A 15,422-nucleotide genomic window follows, 5' to 3' on the forward strand; every position below is an offset into this window, starting at 1 on the left:
CACATTAGCACATATATTCTTTTAAATTACGCTATTAAATAGTGTAGGGAGTAAAATATCTTTTCAAAAGTTTAATAATTTTGATCAAAATTTAAATTTATTTCAGACCTTTTTTTCTTTTTGATACAATCGTATCCAAACAAATAATTTACTTTTAATTTTTTTAAAAAAAATTTTGTGAGTAGAAATGAAACTGAAAAATTTCTCCAAAATAAGGCTTGAAAATGATTTTTATGACAAAACAGATATTTATATTTTTTTAAAAATATATATAAATTTCCAAAAAATTGATCCACTTAACTAAAAAAATCTATTGGTTAACTCACCTGCTTGTGACTTTAAACAACCGCCTGGTGCTTAAACCAAAGAACGACACGTCACACTGCTTCCAAATATAACCAAACCAATAAGATACTGCCATCTCACATATTCCCTTTTTTTTCTTCTTAGATTCAGCCCTAATATTCCTTATTATTTACATAAAACACCCCAAAACTTCTTTAGTTATTTACACAAAACCCCTCATTTCTTCATAATTATTTTTATTTCTATCGAAAAGTCACAAAAAATATAATGCTCCATCGTAAAAATTATTCGTATTCAAGCGTAGTCTAACTTGAATACTTATTACGATTTTGTTAGTGAAACATTAGTATAGTTTGTTTATAATTTTTCGTATTAATATATGTTTTAACAAGTGATCAAAAATCTTAATTTACCCAAAAAATATAACACATTTTCACCTACTAGCACACCATTTAGTCGCACGTAGAGATAGGCACACTTTATTATTTTGTACATATAAATAAGCTTTATTGTACACTTGATTTCAGTAATTTTTCACTTCCTTCACTTTAATATCTTTCTTTGTTCGTTAAAGGATTGTGAAGGTTTCAGGCGGAGAGATTTCTTCTTCTTACATCTTCAAGCGGCGTCGTTTAGTGTTGTTCTGTGGTTAATTTTTCGAGGATTTAGGGTTAGGGTTTGTGGATTTGGGAGTTGTTTGAGTGAAACCCTAGATGTTATGAAGCATCGAGTAGCCGTATCGTTGGGGTTGAGTTGATCGACGGTCGAGATCTCGTCACCGGATGGAGGGAGGTAGCGTCTCTACACTTACTTATTCTGGTACTGTTCATTTCCTCAGCCGTGTTAATTTTTATTTTTTGACCTGTTGTTTTTATCGACAGTAAATGCAGGTGTGTGACTTGTTAGATTGAGAGTTTTGTTTGGTGATATGCTAATTTTGGGTTGTTTAAAAGATTGTCCTTTTTTGGTTTTACATAGATAAAGAAGAAGGGTAGTTTATAAGAGTTAAACGTTGAGCTCAGGTTCAAATCCCAGCAGAGACGGAAACACTAGGTGTTTCTCCTTATTTGTCCTAGCGTTGGTGGAGAAAGATACTAGGTACCTGTCGTTGGTGGATGGTGGAACAGGTGGATGGTGGCGTTAGTCAAGGTGTGCGAATGCTGATCCAGACACCACACTTATAAAAAGAAGTTTCTTTCTTTTGGTCTGTACCTAGGTAGCATGTAGTGCAGCGTTAGCTGCATCTTAACCCCATATTAGTTACCTTGGCTAGTTGAATTCTCGATATCCAGTTAGTTCTATTTGAATCTATTCCAATACTCATTTCTATGTTTAAGACAAAGGGGTCTTTTTCCATAGGTTCTTAAACCCAGATGCTTTCACAACCGCCTAAGAATTTCTAGTCAAACTAGAAAGGTTCTTGGAAAAATGGGGGCCTTTTTCTTTTTACGTAGCATCTTCTGGATTTTCGTCTATTTTTCTAGAGGTTTTGGTTTGAAGTAGTGTCTCCTTGTAAAATATTTAATTGAGGTAGGATGACTGAAATAGACTTGTGTGTGTGGGGGGGTGGACTTGTGCTTAATTATTTTAGATAACACCCTTTCTCTTTAGAGCGATTTTCTATAGTTCTAACCTTGATGACTTCCTTGCTAGTTTATCGACTTCCTTAGGTTTGGGTGATTTTATATCAATCTCTCCCTGTCTCTCTTCTTGATTAATATTGGTGCCGTTAGTGTAATAATATATTGGCTTTATGACAAAAATAGTGCAAAATTATATTGGCTGAATAATAAAGAAGGTAATTGAGTCATAGGTCGTAGTTTTAAGTTGGGTCTGAAGGTCAGTTCATATGCCAATCAATGTTGCTAAAAGCTCGCTTAAAGCATGCTTAACCCCTGAAACTTGGAGAAGTGCAGGTTTTATGCACTTGTATTTGTTTATATATTTTATGATTATTTATCAATTGTTCATTATTTTGTCCAAATAAGTATTATGGTTGATTTTCTTGCATTAAAAATATATATATATATATATATATATATATATATATATATATATATATATGCTTGCCTAATGGCAATTTATAAGTACAACCACCAACCTCAATCATTTGGCTTTCCTATTTATTTTCTTGGAAGATTTGGATGGCTTTAGGCGGAAAATATTTGAACTTATATGATTTCTTTTTTTAGTCACTAACTAATTGTTTTTGCTGTCCAGGGATATACAGATGGATTACAATGACAATGATTATCAAAGTCATTTAGCCGGTGAAGACAGCTCCAAAGTTTCCTCTGTTTTGCATCCCTATGCTCTTCCCAAGTTTGATTTTGACGATAGATTTGACAGCTTAGTTGAAAACGAGGTTTTCCTTGGTATCCCTACTCAGGAAGACAATCATTGGATAGAGGATTTTTCTCGAGGAAGTAGTGGAATAGAGTTCAGTTCAAGTGCTACCGATTCTTGCTCCATACCAAGACGTAATAATGTTTGGTCTGAGGCAACTTCAACAGAATCTGTTGAAATGTTATTGAAATCGGTTGGTCAGGAAGACATGGTTCCAGGGGACACTATTATTGAGGAGTCAGATGCTGGAAATGAATTGGGTTGCTTAATCCAGCCAGCAGAATCTAGTTTGAAGTTGGATGATAAACAAGATGATGTTAAAAACTCTATCTCAGCAACACCAGCGGTTGAGTCAGTTGAGCTTAGTGGTTCGTTTTCTAGGTGCGAGAGAACAAAGATAGAAGCTATTCATAGTGTATGTGCTCCAGAAAGGCAGGAGGTGGGACCTATTGCTGATGGATGTTCTGGTGTTAATACTGAGGAAAAGTTACAGACTGAAGTAAAAAGCATTGATGAAAATTTAGGGGAAGTTAGGACAGCACAAAGTGAATCTCTACCCGATAATTATAATAGGCAACCATCCATTCCTGTAACTGAAAGTGCAATTAAAGAGTGCGTTACAGATTCTCTTACTGCGAGTATTGAGATTTTGGCTAGTCAGCATAATCCAACCAACTGTCATAGTGGGAATACAAGTGGTCTACCAAGTGAACATCACAAACAAGTAGAGAAACAAATATCTGTTAGCAAAGAGTCGAGTTTGGGTGATGGAAAGACGCATGGATGTGCTGTTGATAGTGAAACTTGTACCTCTAATGCCAGTCCTCCCTCTCTTGCTGCTTCAGAGCTGGAAGTAGGCAAAGATCTTTCAACCGAAACCAGAATGATTACATCAGAGGAACCTTGTGTGCAGAGGAACAAATGCAGTCTTACTATTGAGGGATGCAACAAAGATACTTCCTCGGTTGAACATGCTGAAGCGGTTTTCTCAAAAGGCTTAAAAGATAAGCTACAGGCTGAATGTAATAGCAAACTATGTGAGAATGAGGAGGCGTCTGTAAGTGAGAATTGCTTAGATACAAGAGACACTAAGAATCAAGAAGGCAGCTCCAAGGGTCAGACAGAGAAGGTTTCTGCAATGCAGATGTCAGATGGACTGACTACTTCTACTGAGAAAGAGGAGAGTAATCTAGAAGGCCATTCCCCACTTAATCTTGGTACTTCAGAGGCATGTACAGTATCAGAGATCTCCGAGCCGTCAAAACAGAATAATGGCAATGGTATTAATGCTCTAGAAGGTCCGAGTAATATACAAGAGACTTCTGTTTCTGCTGAATTAGTGGAGAGGCCAGTATCTGAGAATATAGAAACTGGAAATGATGCTGATAGGGTCTCCGAAGGATATGCATGTGGTGGAGACCACATCTCCTTGTCTGTGCCTGCTGGATCCATGGACATATGTAGGGAAACCTTCTCCCATGTGGTTGATGTTGATTCAACTAGTGTGGATGTCTCTGGTGGTAAGGATACGGAGGAAGTGCTGCCTGTAGAAACTGAGTTGGTGGGATCTTGCGTGCGTGACGATGAGCTTAGATCCTCCTCTGTGGCAGGAGAATCTGAACAAATCTCTGATCAAGGTCATGGATCACAATTTGAATCTTCCACATTGAATAATCAAGGTATTATATTCTATTTCTCATATTAGTGCTTAATTATTGTAGGGGGGCCATGTTCCAGAAATTGGTCTGTTAACACTTTTTTTACTTACTGTTACTTGGTGTGGCTTTGCAGCATCGGATGTTGGTTTTGACTGTAGGAACTTAATCTTAGGTGGTGACCCAGTGAGTGGTCGATCGCTTTCTGGTAGTGGTGCAATTGCAACTGAAATAATTGATCATGACGATAAGCTAAAGCCAGTATCAGTTATGGGAGGGTCAGATCATTTTTCAGGAAAGGAAGAAATGGAAGCTGTTCTCAGCAGGGAAGCAGAAGTGTCAACACTGAAGGAGTCTTCTGAGGGGGCACGCCAGCTAGGTCTCCTTTCCGACGATGGAAAAGATGCATCTAGTGACTGCCATATGAAAATAAAACCTATGGTTGTTGATCAGGATGTTCTTATTCAGGATAATTCCAATTCAGCAAGCCACATTGAGCAAGCAGCGAGTGCCGAAGCAAATATTGAGGGTCCTGGTGCTAGAGCTGAGGCAGCCCCTATTGTGAAGAATCAGGAGATGGAAGTAGAAACAGTGAAATTCGGAGAAGTTGGAGGTTAGTCATCTATTTCTTGCACTCTTAATTATACTGTTGATCTGTTGGTTGTTCACTGATCATTTATTCTTGAAAGCGGGATCATTTGTTTATTTAGATGGGCTACTTATTTAAGTGATGTTTTGGCCTTTAAGCTCTTTTTTAGTCTTGGAAGTGTTTGGGTAACGCAAAAAGTGATTTAAGCATTTTTTAAGGCTGAAAAGTTTTTAGAAAAGCCAAAAGTTGGGTGTATATAAGCCACTTAAAAAAGCCCATCTGAACACCCACTTAGTTATATATGTAAACTTGTTCCCTTAACTTCCCCTGGACCGTGGTACTTCAATTTGTAAGTTCTCCTTGTAAATTTGCCTTGTTGTATGTACCACAACTTTTTCTTGGACTGAAGTGTAGCAACAAATTAGTATGCTAAGGAATTATTTACAAGCTAATTTTTCCTCTCACTTCATTACGTGCTTCAATATGTAAATTTTCTATTTAAATTCGCCGTGTCGTATGTACCACAACTTGTTTGGACTCCTGCTTAGTTACAAGCTAGTTTTCTAAAGAATTATTTTCAAGCTAATTTCTTCTCTCATTTCATTTGGAGCGAACTTGTAGTTAGTGAACATTATGGACTTCTTGGTCAGGTACTGAACCATCATCTTTGTGAGCTGAAAAGCATGGCATAAGCAGTAATGTGTGTTTTCTTTCATTGGCTGCTTTGTGGCCTTAGATATCCCCATTTATTCTGGTACTGCAGATGATTATTATACTGACTGGTCTCAGTCTCATATTCTATAGGAAATATCTGTGTTATAAACATATGAAAGTGTATGAATATACTTGAGTAATGTTGAACTAGTGCAAGACTGTTTATCTTGTCACATTATACATAATTATGATGCCGAAAAGAGTTGTAAAAGAAAAAAATTAGAAAAAAGGACTTGGACCCTATGCTATGTTCTGAAATTGTAGAATGTCTCTTGGTTGAGAAGGGGCTGAGAGTAGATAAGGATTGATAGTTTGGATAGAAACAGCAAAAAGAGCAATGTCTGGTTTTAGTCCAATATAATGATACATAGCAGCGAATTGCGTGAAAGTGTCTTGACGTCAGTTGGAATTTTGGTATTATTCAAAAATAGAGGGTCTTCTAATGAACGAAATTGAAATGATTTAGTTTCCTTTGCAGTTGAGGGAAGTTCTGATGTTATTGGTGGACTTAAACATGATTCCGCTTCCGTCCCAAGTTATACTGCACTTTCACCAAGTGAAAAGAAAAAAACCCCGAGTAGAAGTAGAGCTGTAGTTGAGAAGGTTGCTCCCCTTGTAGATACAACTGAAATTGGTGGTGAAGCGCTGTCCACCTCCATAAATTCAGGAGAAAAAGCTTCCACTAAAACAGATAGGAGCTTTACTTTTGATGTGAGTCCATTGGCTGCTGGTAGTGCCAAGGGAGAAGCTGACAAATCAATCATCAGTAGTCAAGCTTGCCAACCAACCGAGGTCTGCTTTCTCTTCTAATGTCGTATAATTTAGTTGTGTATTGTGCTTTTTGCAACTCAATCTGTTCTAACTTTCTCAGTCTGAATTACAGTTGAAGGCTGAGGATAGACTGCATTTGACATCTGGCAGCAAGCAAACTGATACTGAGATCATGCAAAAAATTTCTCATGGAAGTCCACTGGTACCTGATGAAGGGACTCCGTCTGGGGGTGCTAAGGGTGATCGCAAGGCAAGCCGTGGCTCAGGGAAATCAGGTAAAGAAAACCCTAGAAAGGGAAGGCAATCGAAGGCGATAAACTCATCGAAGCAGTCGGATAGAGGAGACAAATCTTGTGTTCAGTTTAGCCCCTCTGTGGCTGTGCAAAAAATTCAATTTGAAACTGGAACTGGAACTATTGAGCGCAATATTACAAAGTCCAGCGGGGTTGTTTCCTTTCCAACTTCAAGTTTACCTGATTTAAACACTACTTCTGCATCCGTATTGTTTCATCAGCCTTTCACAGATCTACAACAAGTGCAACTGCGAGCTCAAATTTTTGTTTATGGATCTCTGATGTGAGTCATATATCCATTTTCTGAATTTTTTATGCATGTGCTGGTAGCTATAGAGGAGAAAATAAGACCAAGTAGTGTAAGCCTTAGTTGCGCGGACTCTCCACTTTTGATGCCACACCGTTTCGGATTCTCCAAAAATACACTACTTTTGGCGAATCCGACACGCACCCGTTGACTTTTTTGAAGAGTCTGAGCAATATAGGTATAAGCGCTAAATTCGCCTCAATGGAAAATTGGTAGAACATGTTGGCTTTAATTATGACTTCGTATTATAGATGGGTATATACGTTTTTTTGGGGTGGGGTGGGGGTGGGCTGACAAGGAGGATAAGAATTAGCAAAATAACTTTCATACTATCTACCTCTTTCTATACGACTATAACAAATCTGCTTAGAAGGAAGCTATAAAAGAAGGGAAAAGAGGAGATTCAACATTTCTAAAGAAGAAGGAAGTGCTTCAATTTCACAGATTTGAAGGAGATAATAAGGAAGAGAATGAAAATAGTTATGTATAGTGATAGTAATTACTTTAAAGTTATAGTTTTCCCTTCCTCCCAATTTTGGTTATAGTTCAAAAGTTTGAGTATTCCTCAAGACTCTGTTCTTTTGGTTCGAGGTAAGAGAAAAACTACCACCTTTTTGGTGGTTGTTTCAGTTGGTCTAATTCATTTATGTTGTTAGACCAATATTGTGTTTGATTTCATTGCTTTTCAAATGGTTGCTCCAGACAAGGTACATCACCAGAAGAAGCTTGTATGGTTTCAGCTTTTGGGACATCTGGTTAGTTGGCTAGCTTCCCATAGTTTTATTTCATTTTTTATTTTTTTAAAATAAAATAAAATTGGACAAGTGATTATTTACTTGAGATACTCTGCAGATGGATGCAGAAGTCTCTGGGACCCTGCATGGCGTGCTTGTGTTGAAAGGATTCATGGACAGAGATCTCGTGCTGGAAACAATGAAACGCCATCTCATTCACGATCAGGTACTTGAACCTCTTTTGGTTATTTTCTTTCATGTTGTGCTGCTACTGATTGTACATAAGAAATGAGAAATGCAGGTCCCAGAACTCCAGATCAAGCAAACAAACAGGTCGTGCATCAGGATAAGGTTACTACTTCGACAGCTGGGCGAGCAGGCGGCAAGTCTTCCAATTCTCTTGCTGTTAGTCCTATGATACCACTTTCGTCCCCTCTTTGGAATATGGCTACCCCTTCCCGTGATGTGTTATCGTCCGCTAGAGGAGCCCTGATTGATTATAAGGCACTTCCTTCTATGCATCCCTATCAGACTCCCCCAGCACGAAATTTTGTTGGGCACACTGCATCTTGGCTACCACCAGCCCCTTTTCCTGGTCCCTGGGTTGCTTCTCCACAAAATTCTCCATTTGATACTAGTGCACAGCTTCCTGCATTACCTGTCACAGAGTCCGTGAAATTAACCCCTGTAAAGGAGTCATCCTTGTCCACAGCTAGTGCAAAGCATGCACCGCCTGGTTCGGTGGCTCATGCTGGGGATAGTGGTATCCAGTCTGGAGCTTTTCCACATGACAACACGAAGACCCCAGTGTTGCCTGCTCAGTTTTCAGCTGATCAGAAATCTAGAAAGAGAAAAAAGGCATCTGGTACCGATGATCGTACCCAAAAATCTAAGATTGGCACTTCTTCTGAATCAATTACTACCCCTGTCATTTGTACTCAGTTATCAAATAAGGCTCCTGCATCTGATGACTTTGGCCTGTTATCGTCAGTTGCTGTTGCACCGTTGGTTGCTCATAGCCAGACAGGACCTACATCTGTTCCCATAATTGGGGGCCATTTTTCTACATCAGTTGTCATTGAACCACCTTCTAGCTCTGTACCTAAAAACAACTCTGATATACCAATCGCCTCCGCCCCATCTTCCACTGAGCTTTCTAAGAGAGTGCTTGATTTAGGAAAAAAGACTCCAACTTTGGAATACTTGAGCAAAGTTGAGGAGGCTAAGCTGCAGGCAGAGGAGGCTGCTGCAAATGCTACTGCTGCAGTCAGTCATTGCCAAGATGTGTGGAGCCAGTTAGACAAGCACAAGAACTCTGGCTTGGCATCAGATGTTGAGGTTAAGCTAACATCTGCTGCCGTTGCTGTAGCAGCTGCTACCTCTGTTGCAAAGGCCGCAGCTGCGGCTGCTAAGCTTGCATCAAATGCTGCATTGCAAGCTAAATTGATGGCGGATGAGGCAATGATAGCATTTGGTGTGAGTAACCCTTCTCAAACCCAAGCCGGCTTTTTTCCTAATATTGTGAACAACTTCGGGAGTGCCACCCCTGCTTCTGTACTGAAAAGTCAGGATGTTGGCAATGGTTCTAGTTCAGTTTTATATGCGGCTAGGGAGGCGTCAAGGAGAAGGATCGAGGCAGCTTCAGCTGCATCAAGGCATGCTGAGAATTTGGATGCTATCGTTAAGGCTGCGGAACTGGCAGCTGAAGCTGTGTCACATGCTGGGAAAGTTGTTGCGTTGGCTGATCCTTTGCCTCTGACTCAATTGGTGGAAGCTGGTCCAGATAGCTACTGGAAAGTTTCCCAAACACTCTCTGGGCAGGGTATCAAGTCTAACAAGGTTAATGGGGATGAATCGGGTAGTCCCGTTGTCGAAAAGACTCCTGGCATCTTTTCCAAGCAATCTGAGGGTCCATCTGTTGAAGAGATGCATCCCATGGTTCCTGCTTGCCAGACTACTAGTGTATCTGGTAATATCATAGAGGACAACATGAGGAATGAAGAAGTTATTCGAACTCCCGTTACAAGTGTTGAAAAAGATGTAAGAGGAGCAAAGGGTCATAGTATGCCAGAGGTGAGTAAGACTGTCGCTGTAGCTGCCGAGTCATCCCATGATCTGGTTGAAGCACGTGGAGATGTGGCAAGCTCCAGGATGCAAGAGGGTTCCCTCGTGGAGGTATGTTAGTAGTAACTTTATATCCTGTGTCAGCTTTATTGAATGCAAAATACTGAGTGTAAGTTCCATCATTTAGATAGATAGTTGAGATTCCCCAATATTTTTCTCTCATGGGTTTGTATTCTTAGAATTTTGTGCATGTAAAGAAGCTATATGTTTAAATCAATTTTTTTTTTTACTTAATTTATTGGCTGTTATCCATCATGCTCCATTTTCAGCACTTTAGTGCTTTTTGTATTTTTATTGTACTGATGGTGTAACACATTGCTGCAGTTTCAAAAAAACTCATTGCTGTTTTAATTGATTAATAATATCTTGACTGATAGGTTTTTAAAGATAGTGATGATGGTAAGAGAGCCTGGTACTCAGCCAAAGTGTTGACTTTAAAGAATGGAAAAGCTCTTGTTTGTTTCACCGACCACCAGTCTGATGAAGGTAAGATGAAAATGATACATAGTTTACAAGTTATTTGATTAGCACTGACAGGGATTGATCTTGAGCATTAAATGGAATAGGTTAACTTTCCTTTCTAACTATTCATAGCATTATGGATGAGTGACTCAGTGTTTCATTTGGATTTTTGGATGCATTTGCTGCTAAAGATAAACCCTATTGTCATCTAAAAAAGTTTTGCCAATGCTTGTAAGCACTACCACATGGTTGGGGGTTTGAGTCCTGTGGGAAAGAGGAAAGTTTTATCTCTTGCCCCTTCCAAGGGGTAGGATCTCACGGCAGTGGGGTTAACCATTTTTAAAAAAAGTCATCCTCGTTTTTTGAACCTATTGAAGAAGAATAGAACCGATGAAATGCAGAAAAGAACTAGATGATTAACTCTCTTATTCTAACTTCCACGTGCATCTTTGAGATCACAAGGTTAAAGGGCATTTGGGTACATTCTCCGTATCTTTAGCTTAAGAGCAGAAGGTTGAAAAGTCTTCTTTACTTAAACTCTGTGCCAAGTCAAAACCAACGAAACCAATTGAAATGGAGGGAGTATTTGTTTTAAATATTTGAATGTGCATAATTATCTTTTTAAACGTGATGAAATGTACAATTCAAATTAAATTAGAAATTAAACATTATATCAATAATACAGTGCTCCCTCTTTGACTGGACATGGAGTTCAAGAAATAAAGGGGGACTTCTGAATCTTGTGATTTTAAATTGAACATGTCTACAATCCTTTAAATCTTGTGTTGTTAAACCTGTCAGGTAGGATCTAGGAATTTGGGAATGTAATAAATATAGAATGTGACACTTAAATTGGGACATATTAAAATAGAAAGTCAGACACTTAAATTGGGACATAGGAAGTATAAAATATGGAGCATCTCATTTCAGCAAAGAAACTGCCTTCATGAGAATCTAATTTTGATGTGACCTGACCCTTGTTTATGTGATGATCCAATATTTTAGGTTGCATGTAGAAAATGACTAGGAAGCCAAAAAGCGATGACATTTGTTGTCGTGGGCAAGGACTTTGTGGCTTAAAAAACTGTTATTGCCTTCCAATCTTTCAGGGCTTGAACAGTTTAAGGACTGGGTACCTCTAGATGCTGGAAGTGATGAACCACCAAGAATACGTCCTGCGCATCCGGTGACTGCTATGCAAGGAGGAAAAAAGAGACGAAGAGCAGTTGTTAAGGAGCATACATGGTATGTAGGAGATAGAGTTGATGCATGGATCGACTACCGGTAAGATCTACTTATCATATTACTTCGCAATCTTTTCTTCCTAGTGATTGAGTTCAAGTCCAGTTTCTTCGTTGACAATGAATGCTTCCTTGGGGCAGTATTTTTTATAATAATTTATCAGGACAAATTCATTGATATGTTTTATGATTTTCTTTGGTTTTTACTTTGCTTGTGACGTTATAAGAACACTGATACTTTAGCTTTGAATGTCTTGAGGTCTTACTCATCTATCTTCAAACTTAATTGCATGTATCCCAATATGTGACAGAAACTATGACTTCTTTTTTGAGAACGAACACTATATGACTTCTTCACGTCAAAACTTCAGATTTTCATCAATTTGTTCGCAATGTTGTAATAAACATCTTCAAAATCCAGAATGAATTTACATTGTTGTAGTAAGTTAACTTCCAATTCAAAGCACTTTTCATGATAGAACATGTAATGTTCTTTTGCGTTGTGCTTCCCAAAAAAATGGAAGCTTCTAATTATTTTCTCTCTTGCACAAGCCTTGGAAGTCACCATGGCATCAGTGTACTTGTAAGAGCTCAACATGTCATGTGTTGTACACATGTTTTTGAACTCTCCCGCAGACAGAAACACGGCCGTTGGAAATGTCTCGGTTATAGATATAAAAATTGAAGGCAGTTATTTATTAAACCTAATTTTTCTGATCTCATTAATTCAAACTCTGTCAGGTTAAAGTCGGACAAAGGAGATACATATATTTTTTCTTTTCTTTTTCTTTGTAGTTTATTTGACTTTTCAATGTGAATCTTATTTTTTCTACGTCTTGCTTTCTTTGTCTTAAAATGTGTTCTAGCTGGCGAGAGGGTGTCATTGCCGAGAAGAACAAAAGGGACGAGACTACATTTAGTGTCAACTTTCCAGGTATTTTTTTGTTTTGAGGTTCAATTGTTTCCATTCATTCCATGTGGTTGATTAATTGATAAGATATTTGGGTCATTTCCACAGCTTATGGAGATACTGCAGTTGTCAGAGCATGGCATCTCCGACCAAGCCTTGTATGGAAAGATGGAGAGTGGGTCGAATGGTCCAGGTTAAGACATGACTTCTTGTCCCAGGTCTGCATGTCTACATACTTTTAGTCTTTTACTATATTCTTTTTTATCAATTGAGCAAGGATTTGATATATTCCAGTTACTTATCTATGATGGTTTATTATTTTTACATAAATAGGGTGATACACCTAAGGAGAAGCGAGTGAAGCTGGGCAATCCTGCTAGTGAGGATACTGGAAATAGTCTGTCAAAAAAAATGGATCCACTGGTGCCAGTGACAAATGAATCAGCAACATTGCTTCCTTTGTCTGTCACTGAAAAAACATTTGATATTGGTAGTAACAAAGATGACAGTAAGCCCAATACACTTAGAACAATGAGGTCTGGTTTGCACAAAGAGGGATCAAAAGTCTTTGGTGTTCCTAAGCCAGGAAAGAAAAGGAAGTTCATGGAAGTAAGCAAGCACTATGTTTCAGACAGAACAGCTAAGAGTAATGCGGCACATGGTTCAGCCAAGTTCACAAAATTTTTGATGCCTCAAGCAACAGGCACTGGTGGATGGAAAACCAATTCTAGAACTGATTTGAAGGAGAAACAACAAACGATTGAAACTCGACGGAAACTTCCTAAATCAAGTAAGCCTTCAAGCTCAGCTAGAACTTTGAAGGATAATAGTATTACATCCACTAGAGATGCTAGTGGAGCTGAGCACATGGTAGGTGATGCAATTGAGTATGATAAGAATGAAGCACAACAGCCTAATGTGGGGAATTTTGTGTCAAATGCGGAAGAAGGGGTTGAAGTTGTGAAATTTCGTTCAGAAGCTCTTCCCACTAACATCCCAAAGAAAGCTTCCACATCATCTAACAGAGGGGAGGGCATGAAGAAGAGAATCCCCATATCCAATTTGAAGTCGAGCAAAGTTGAAGTAAAGGACAAAATGATACCTGAAGTCAGTGAACCTCGCAGGTCAAACCGAAAGATTCAACCAACATCAAGGGTAAGGATTCTCTTTGATTAAATTATACTCAACTCTGAGAGGATGTCACTTCTTTTTAATCAGTAAATGATGATTCAGTAACAACATGCTGGGATTTATATACAGTATGCATCACAGGTTGTATTATGAGCACAAAAAATCAATCATGGCTTCCATATTATTAGTTAAAGCTGTTGCACAAATAAGTAAAGAGGGTACATCAGTGCATCACTTCAGTTACAAAATTCTTGTGTTTCTTTTGAGCATTTTAGGGGTTTGTTTATGTGAAATATTGTGATTACCTTTTCAGGTATGTTGGTCACAATTACTTCTGTATGGGTTAAACCAATACTTCTGGGTAATTATATTAACTGACTGCATAAGAGAACATTAGTTAAGCTAGCAGATTCTCCGAAATCCTAAAATTAGGTTTCAAGTGATTATAGTGCTTTTAAGCAGTAAGATATCTTCAGTCTTAACCAATCTCAATACTCAGCTTAACCTGTTCTGTGTTTTTAAAATTTTGATCACCCATGTCTTGCTTGTTTCCTTTCACTCCCTGATATGAAAAGAAGGGAAGCAATAAATAATCTTTCATTTCATATGGTTATTTTCAAGTGTGTGTTCTTGGTATGCTTTTTAGAAAAGAGCGCTGGGAATTTATTGTGTCACTAGTACCTGGCCTCCACCATTATGGTGCCTTTCTTCTCCACTAATTTGGCTACCAAGTTAAGATCGAATCAACCCTTTCAAATGTCATCTCCATTGCTAATTGTAACAGTTTGCCCTCCTCTTCATGACTGGGGCATTTATGTTTTCGTATAAATTTTCTGTGAGAACAATGTTTCAAAGTGTTATTTAATTTGTTGCATGCAGTTACTGGAGGGACTACAAAGCTCGTTGATTATCTCTAAGTTTCCATCTGTTTCACATGATAAAAGTAGCAGAAGTCATAGCAGGGGTGCATCAAGGTAAGCTTTGAATTATCTCCCATTTTTTAGGGCCCCCGCTTCCCAGTTATCCGGTCAAAGACATTCACATCCAAATTCTTTCTCCAATCGTTTGCCTCTTCAGTATTTTAGCGAGATCATTGGAAAGCAGGGTTTGGCTTTTGTAAAATTGCTATTTTTTCCTTCAGGTAAAGGAGGAGAGTGCTTTCAAATGTTTCTGCTTAGCCCAGATGATCAGGATGCCTAGTGTTTGATGTTTTCCTGTACATTTAATTATAGAGTTGAAAATTGGGAAAGGGAAGTTCTCACTTCCTGGCTGTAAAATTTAGGCATTAGATGTTCATAAATGATTTGGTCCTTTACAGAATTTGTGAAGGACTCTTCTAGCCGGAGTAGGTTGTAAATGGGATTGTCGATGTCAGTTGTTAAAAAATGCTAGAGTTATTCTGAGACAAATCTTTATTTTCGAATATTTGCGACCTTCTCACCCAACATGTTTTGCCGATTGATGTTTACCTTAAAAACTAGCATGCTGTCTTTTTGTTATAAGTTACTCTTTAAGGTGAAGCATGCTATGTCATTCCATCATTTAACAAGACCAAAACTTATGCAAATGTTAGTTTCTAAAGTCTTTGTTTCCTTATTTTGGATCAATGTTTTTTGGATTGATTCAGGATGTTGCTGCAGCCTTAGATTAGAACTTTCTGAAAGCCTTGCCCAGAAAATTTAGAATGGCTAAACAGTCAAACGTAAGAAGACTCTAAATCTGATACAGTGTATTATATCTTCACACCAATTTGTCAGTAATTAGACTGCCCAATTATTTATCCTCTGGGCTGACTTTTGCGGTGTGCGTTTGAACTGTCGAGATATTAGGTAATCATAG

The 15,422-nt window shown here is 38.3% G+C and overlaps 1 protein-coding gene across 4 annotated transcripts; it reads left to right on the forward strand.

The window, feature by feature from the left end:
* Window positions 1-553: 553 nt before the first annotated feature.
* On the forward strand, window positions 554-15,008 carry LOC101252108 (uncharacterized). 4 transcript variants are annotated; one of them, XM_010327189.4, is made up of 15 exons: window positions 554-1,098; window positions 2,527-4,331; window positions 4,444-4,920; window positions 6,089-6,402; window positions 6,494-6,957; window positions 7,684-7,736; window positions 7,834-7,941; window positions 8,002-9,890; window positions 10,217-10,325; window positions 11,411-11,585; window positions 12,409-12,476; window positions 12,561-12,670; window positions 12,786-13,607; window positions 14,463-14,557; window positions 14,725-15,008. In XM_010327189.4, the coding sequence occupies exons 2-15, from the start codon at window positions 2,537-2,539 to the stop codon at window positions 14,726-14,728; spliced, it is 6,483 nt and encodes a 2,160-aa protein (XP_010325491.1). In that variant the 5' UTR covers window positions 554-1,098; window positions 2,527-2,536; the 3' UTR covers window positions 14,729-15,008. The 4 variants fall into 4 exon arrangements, with proteins under 4 accessions (XP_010325491.1, XP_069144706.1, XP_010325490.1 ...); XM_069288605.1 differs by having other exon boundaries at window positions 8,017-9,890; XM_010327188.4 differs by having other exon boundaries at window positions 581-1,125.
* Window positions 15,009-15,422: the final 414 nt, after the last annotated feature.

The sequence above is a fragment of the Solanum lycopersicum genome, chromosome 8, assembly GCF_036512215.1.
Source record: "Solanum lycopersicum chromosome 8, SLM_r2.1".
NCBI classification, from domain to species: domain Eukaryota; kingdom Viridiplantae; phylum Streptophyta; class Magnoliopsida; order Solanales; family Solanaceae; genus Solanum; species Solanum lycopersicum.

What these genes read in the sequence shown, in the direction of transcription:
- LOC101252108 (XM_010327189.4), top strand. Translation starts at nt 2,537, where the DNA reads ATGGATTACAATGACAATGATTATCAAAGTCATTTAGCCGGTGAAGAC. An exon ending in AAGCTTGCCAACCAACCGAG is followed by an intron (nt 6,403 to 6,493) that starts GTCTGCTTTCTC and finishes TCTGAATTACAG; the next exon opens with TTGAAGGCTGAGGATAGACT. An exon ending in ATTTAGTGTCAACTTTCCAG is followed by an intron (nt 12,477 to 12,560) that starts GTATTTTTTTGT and finishes TCATTTCCACAG; the next exon opens with CTTATGGAGATACTGCAGTT.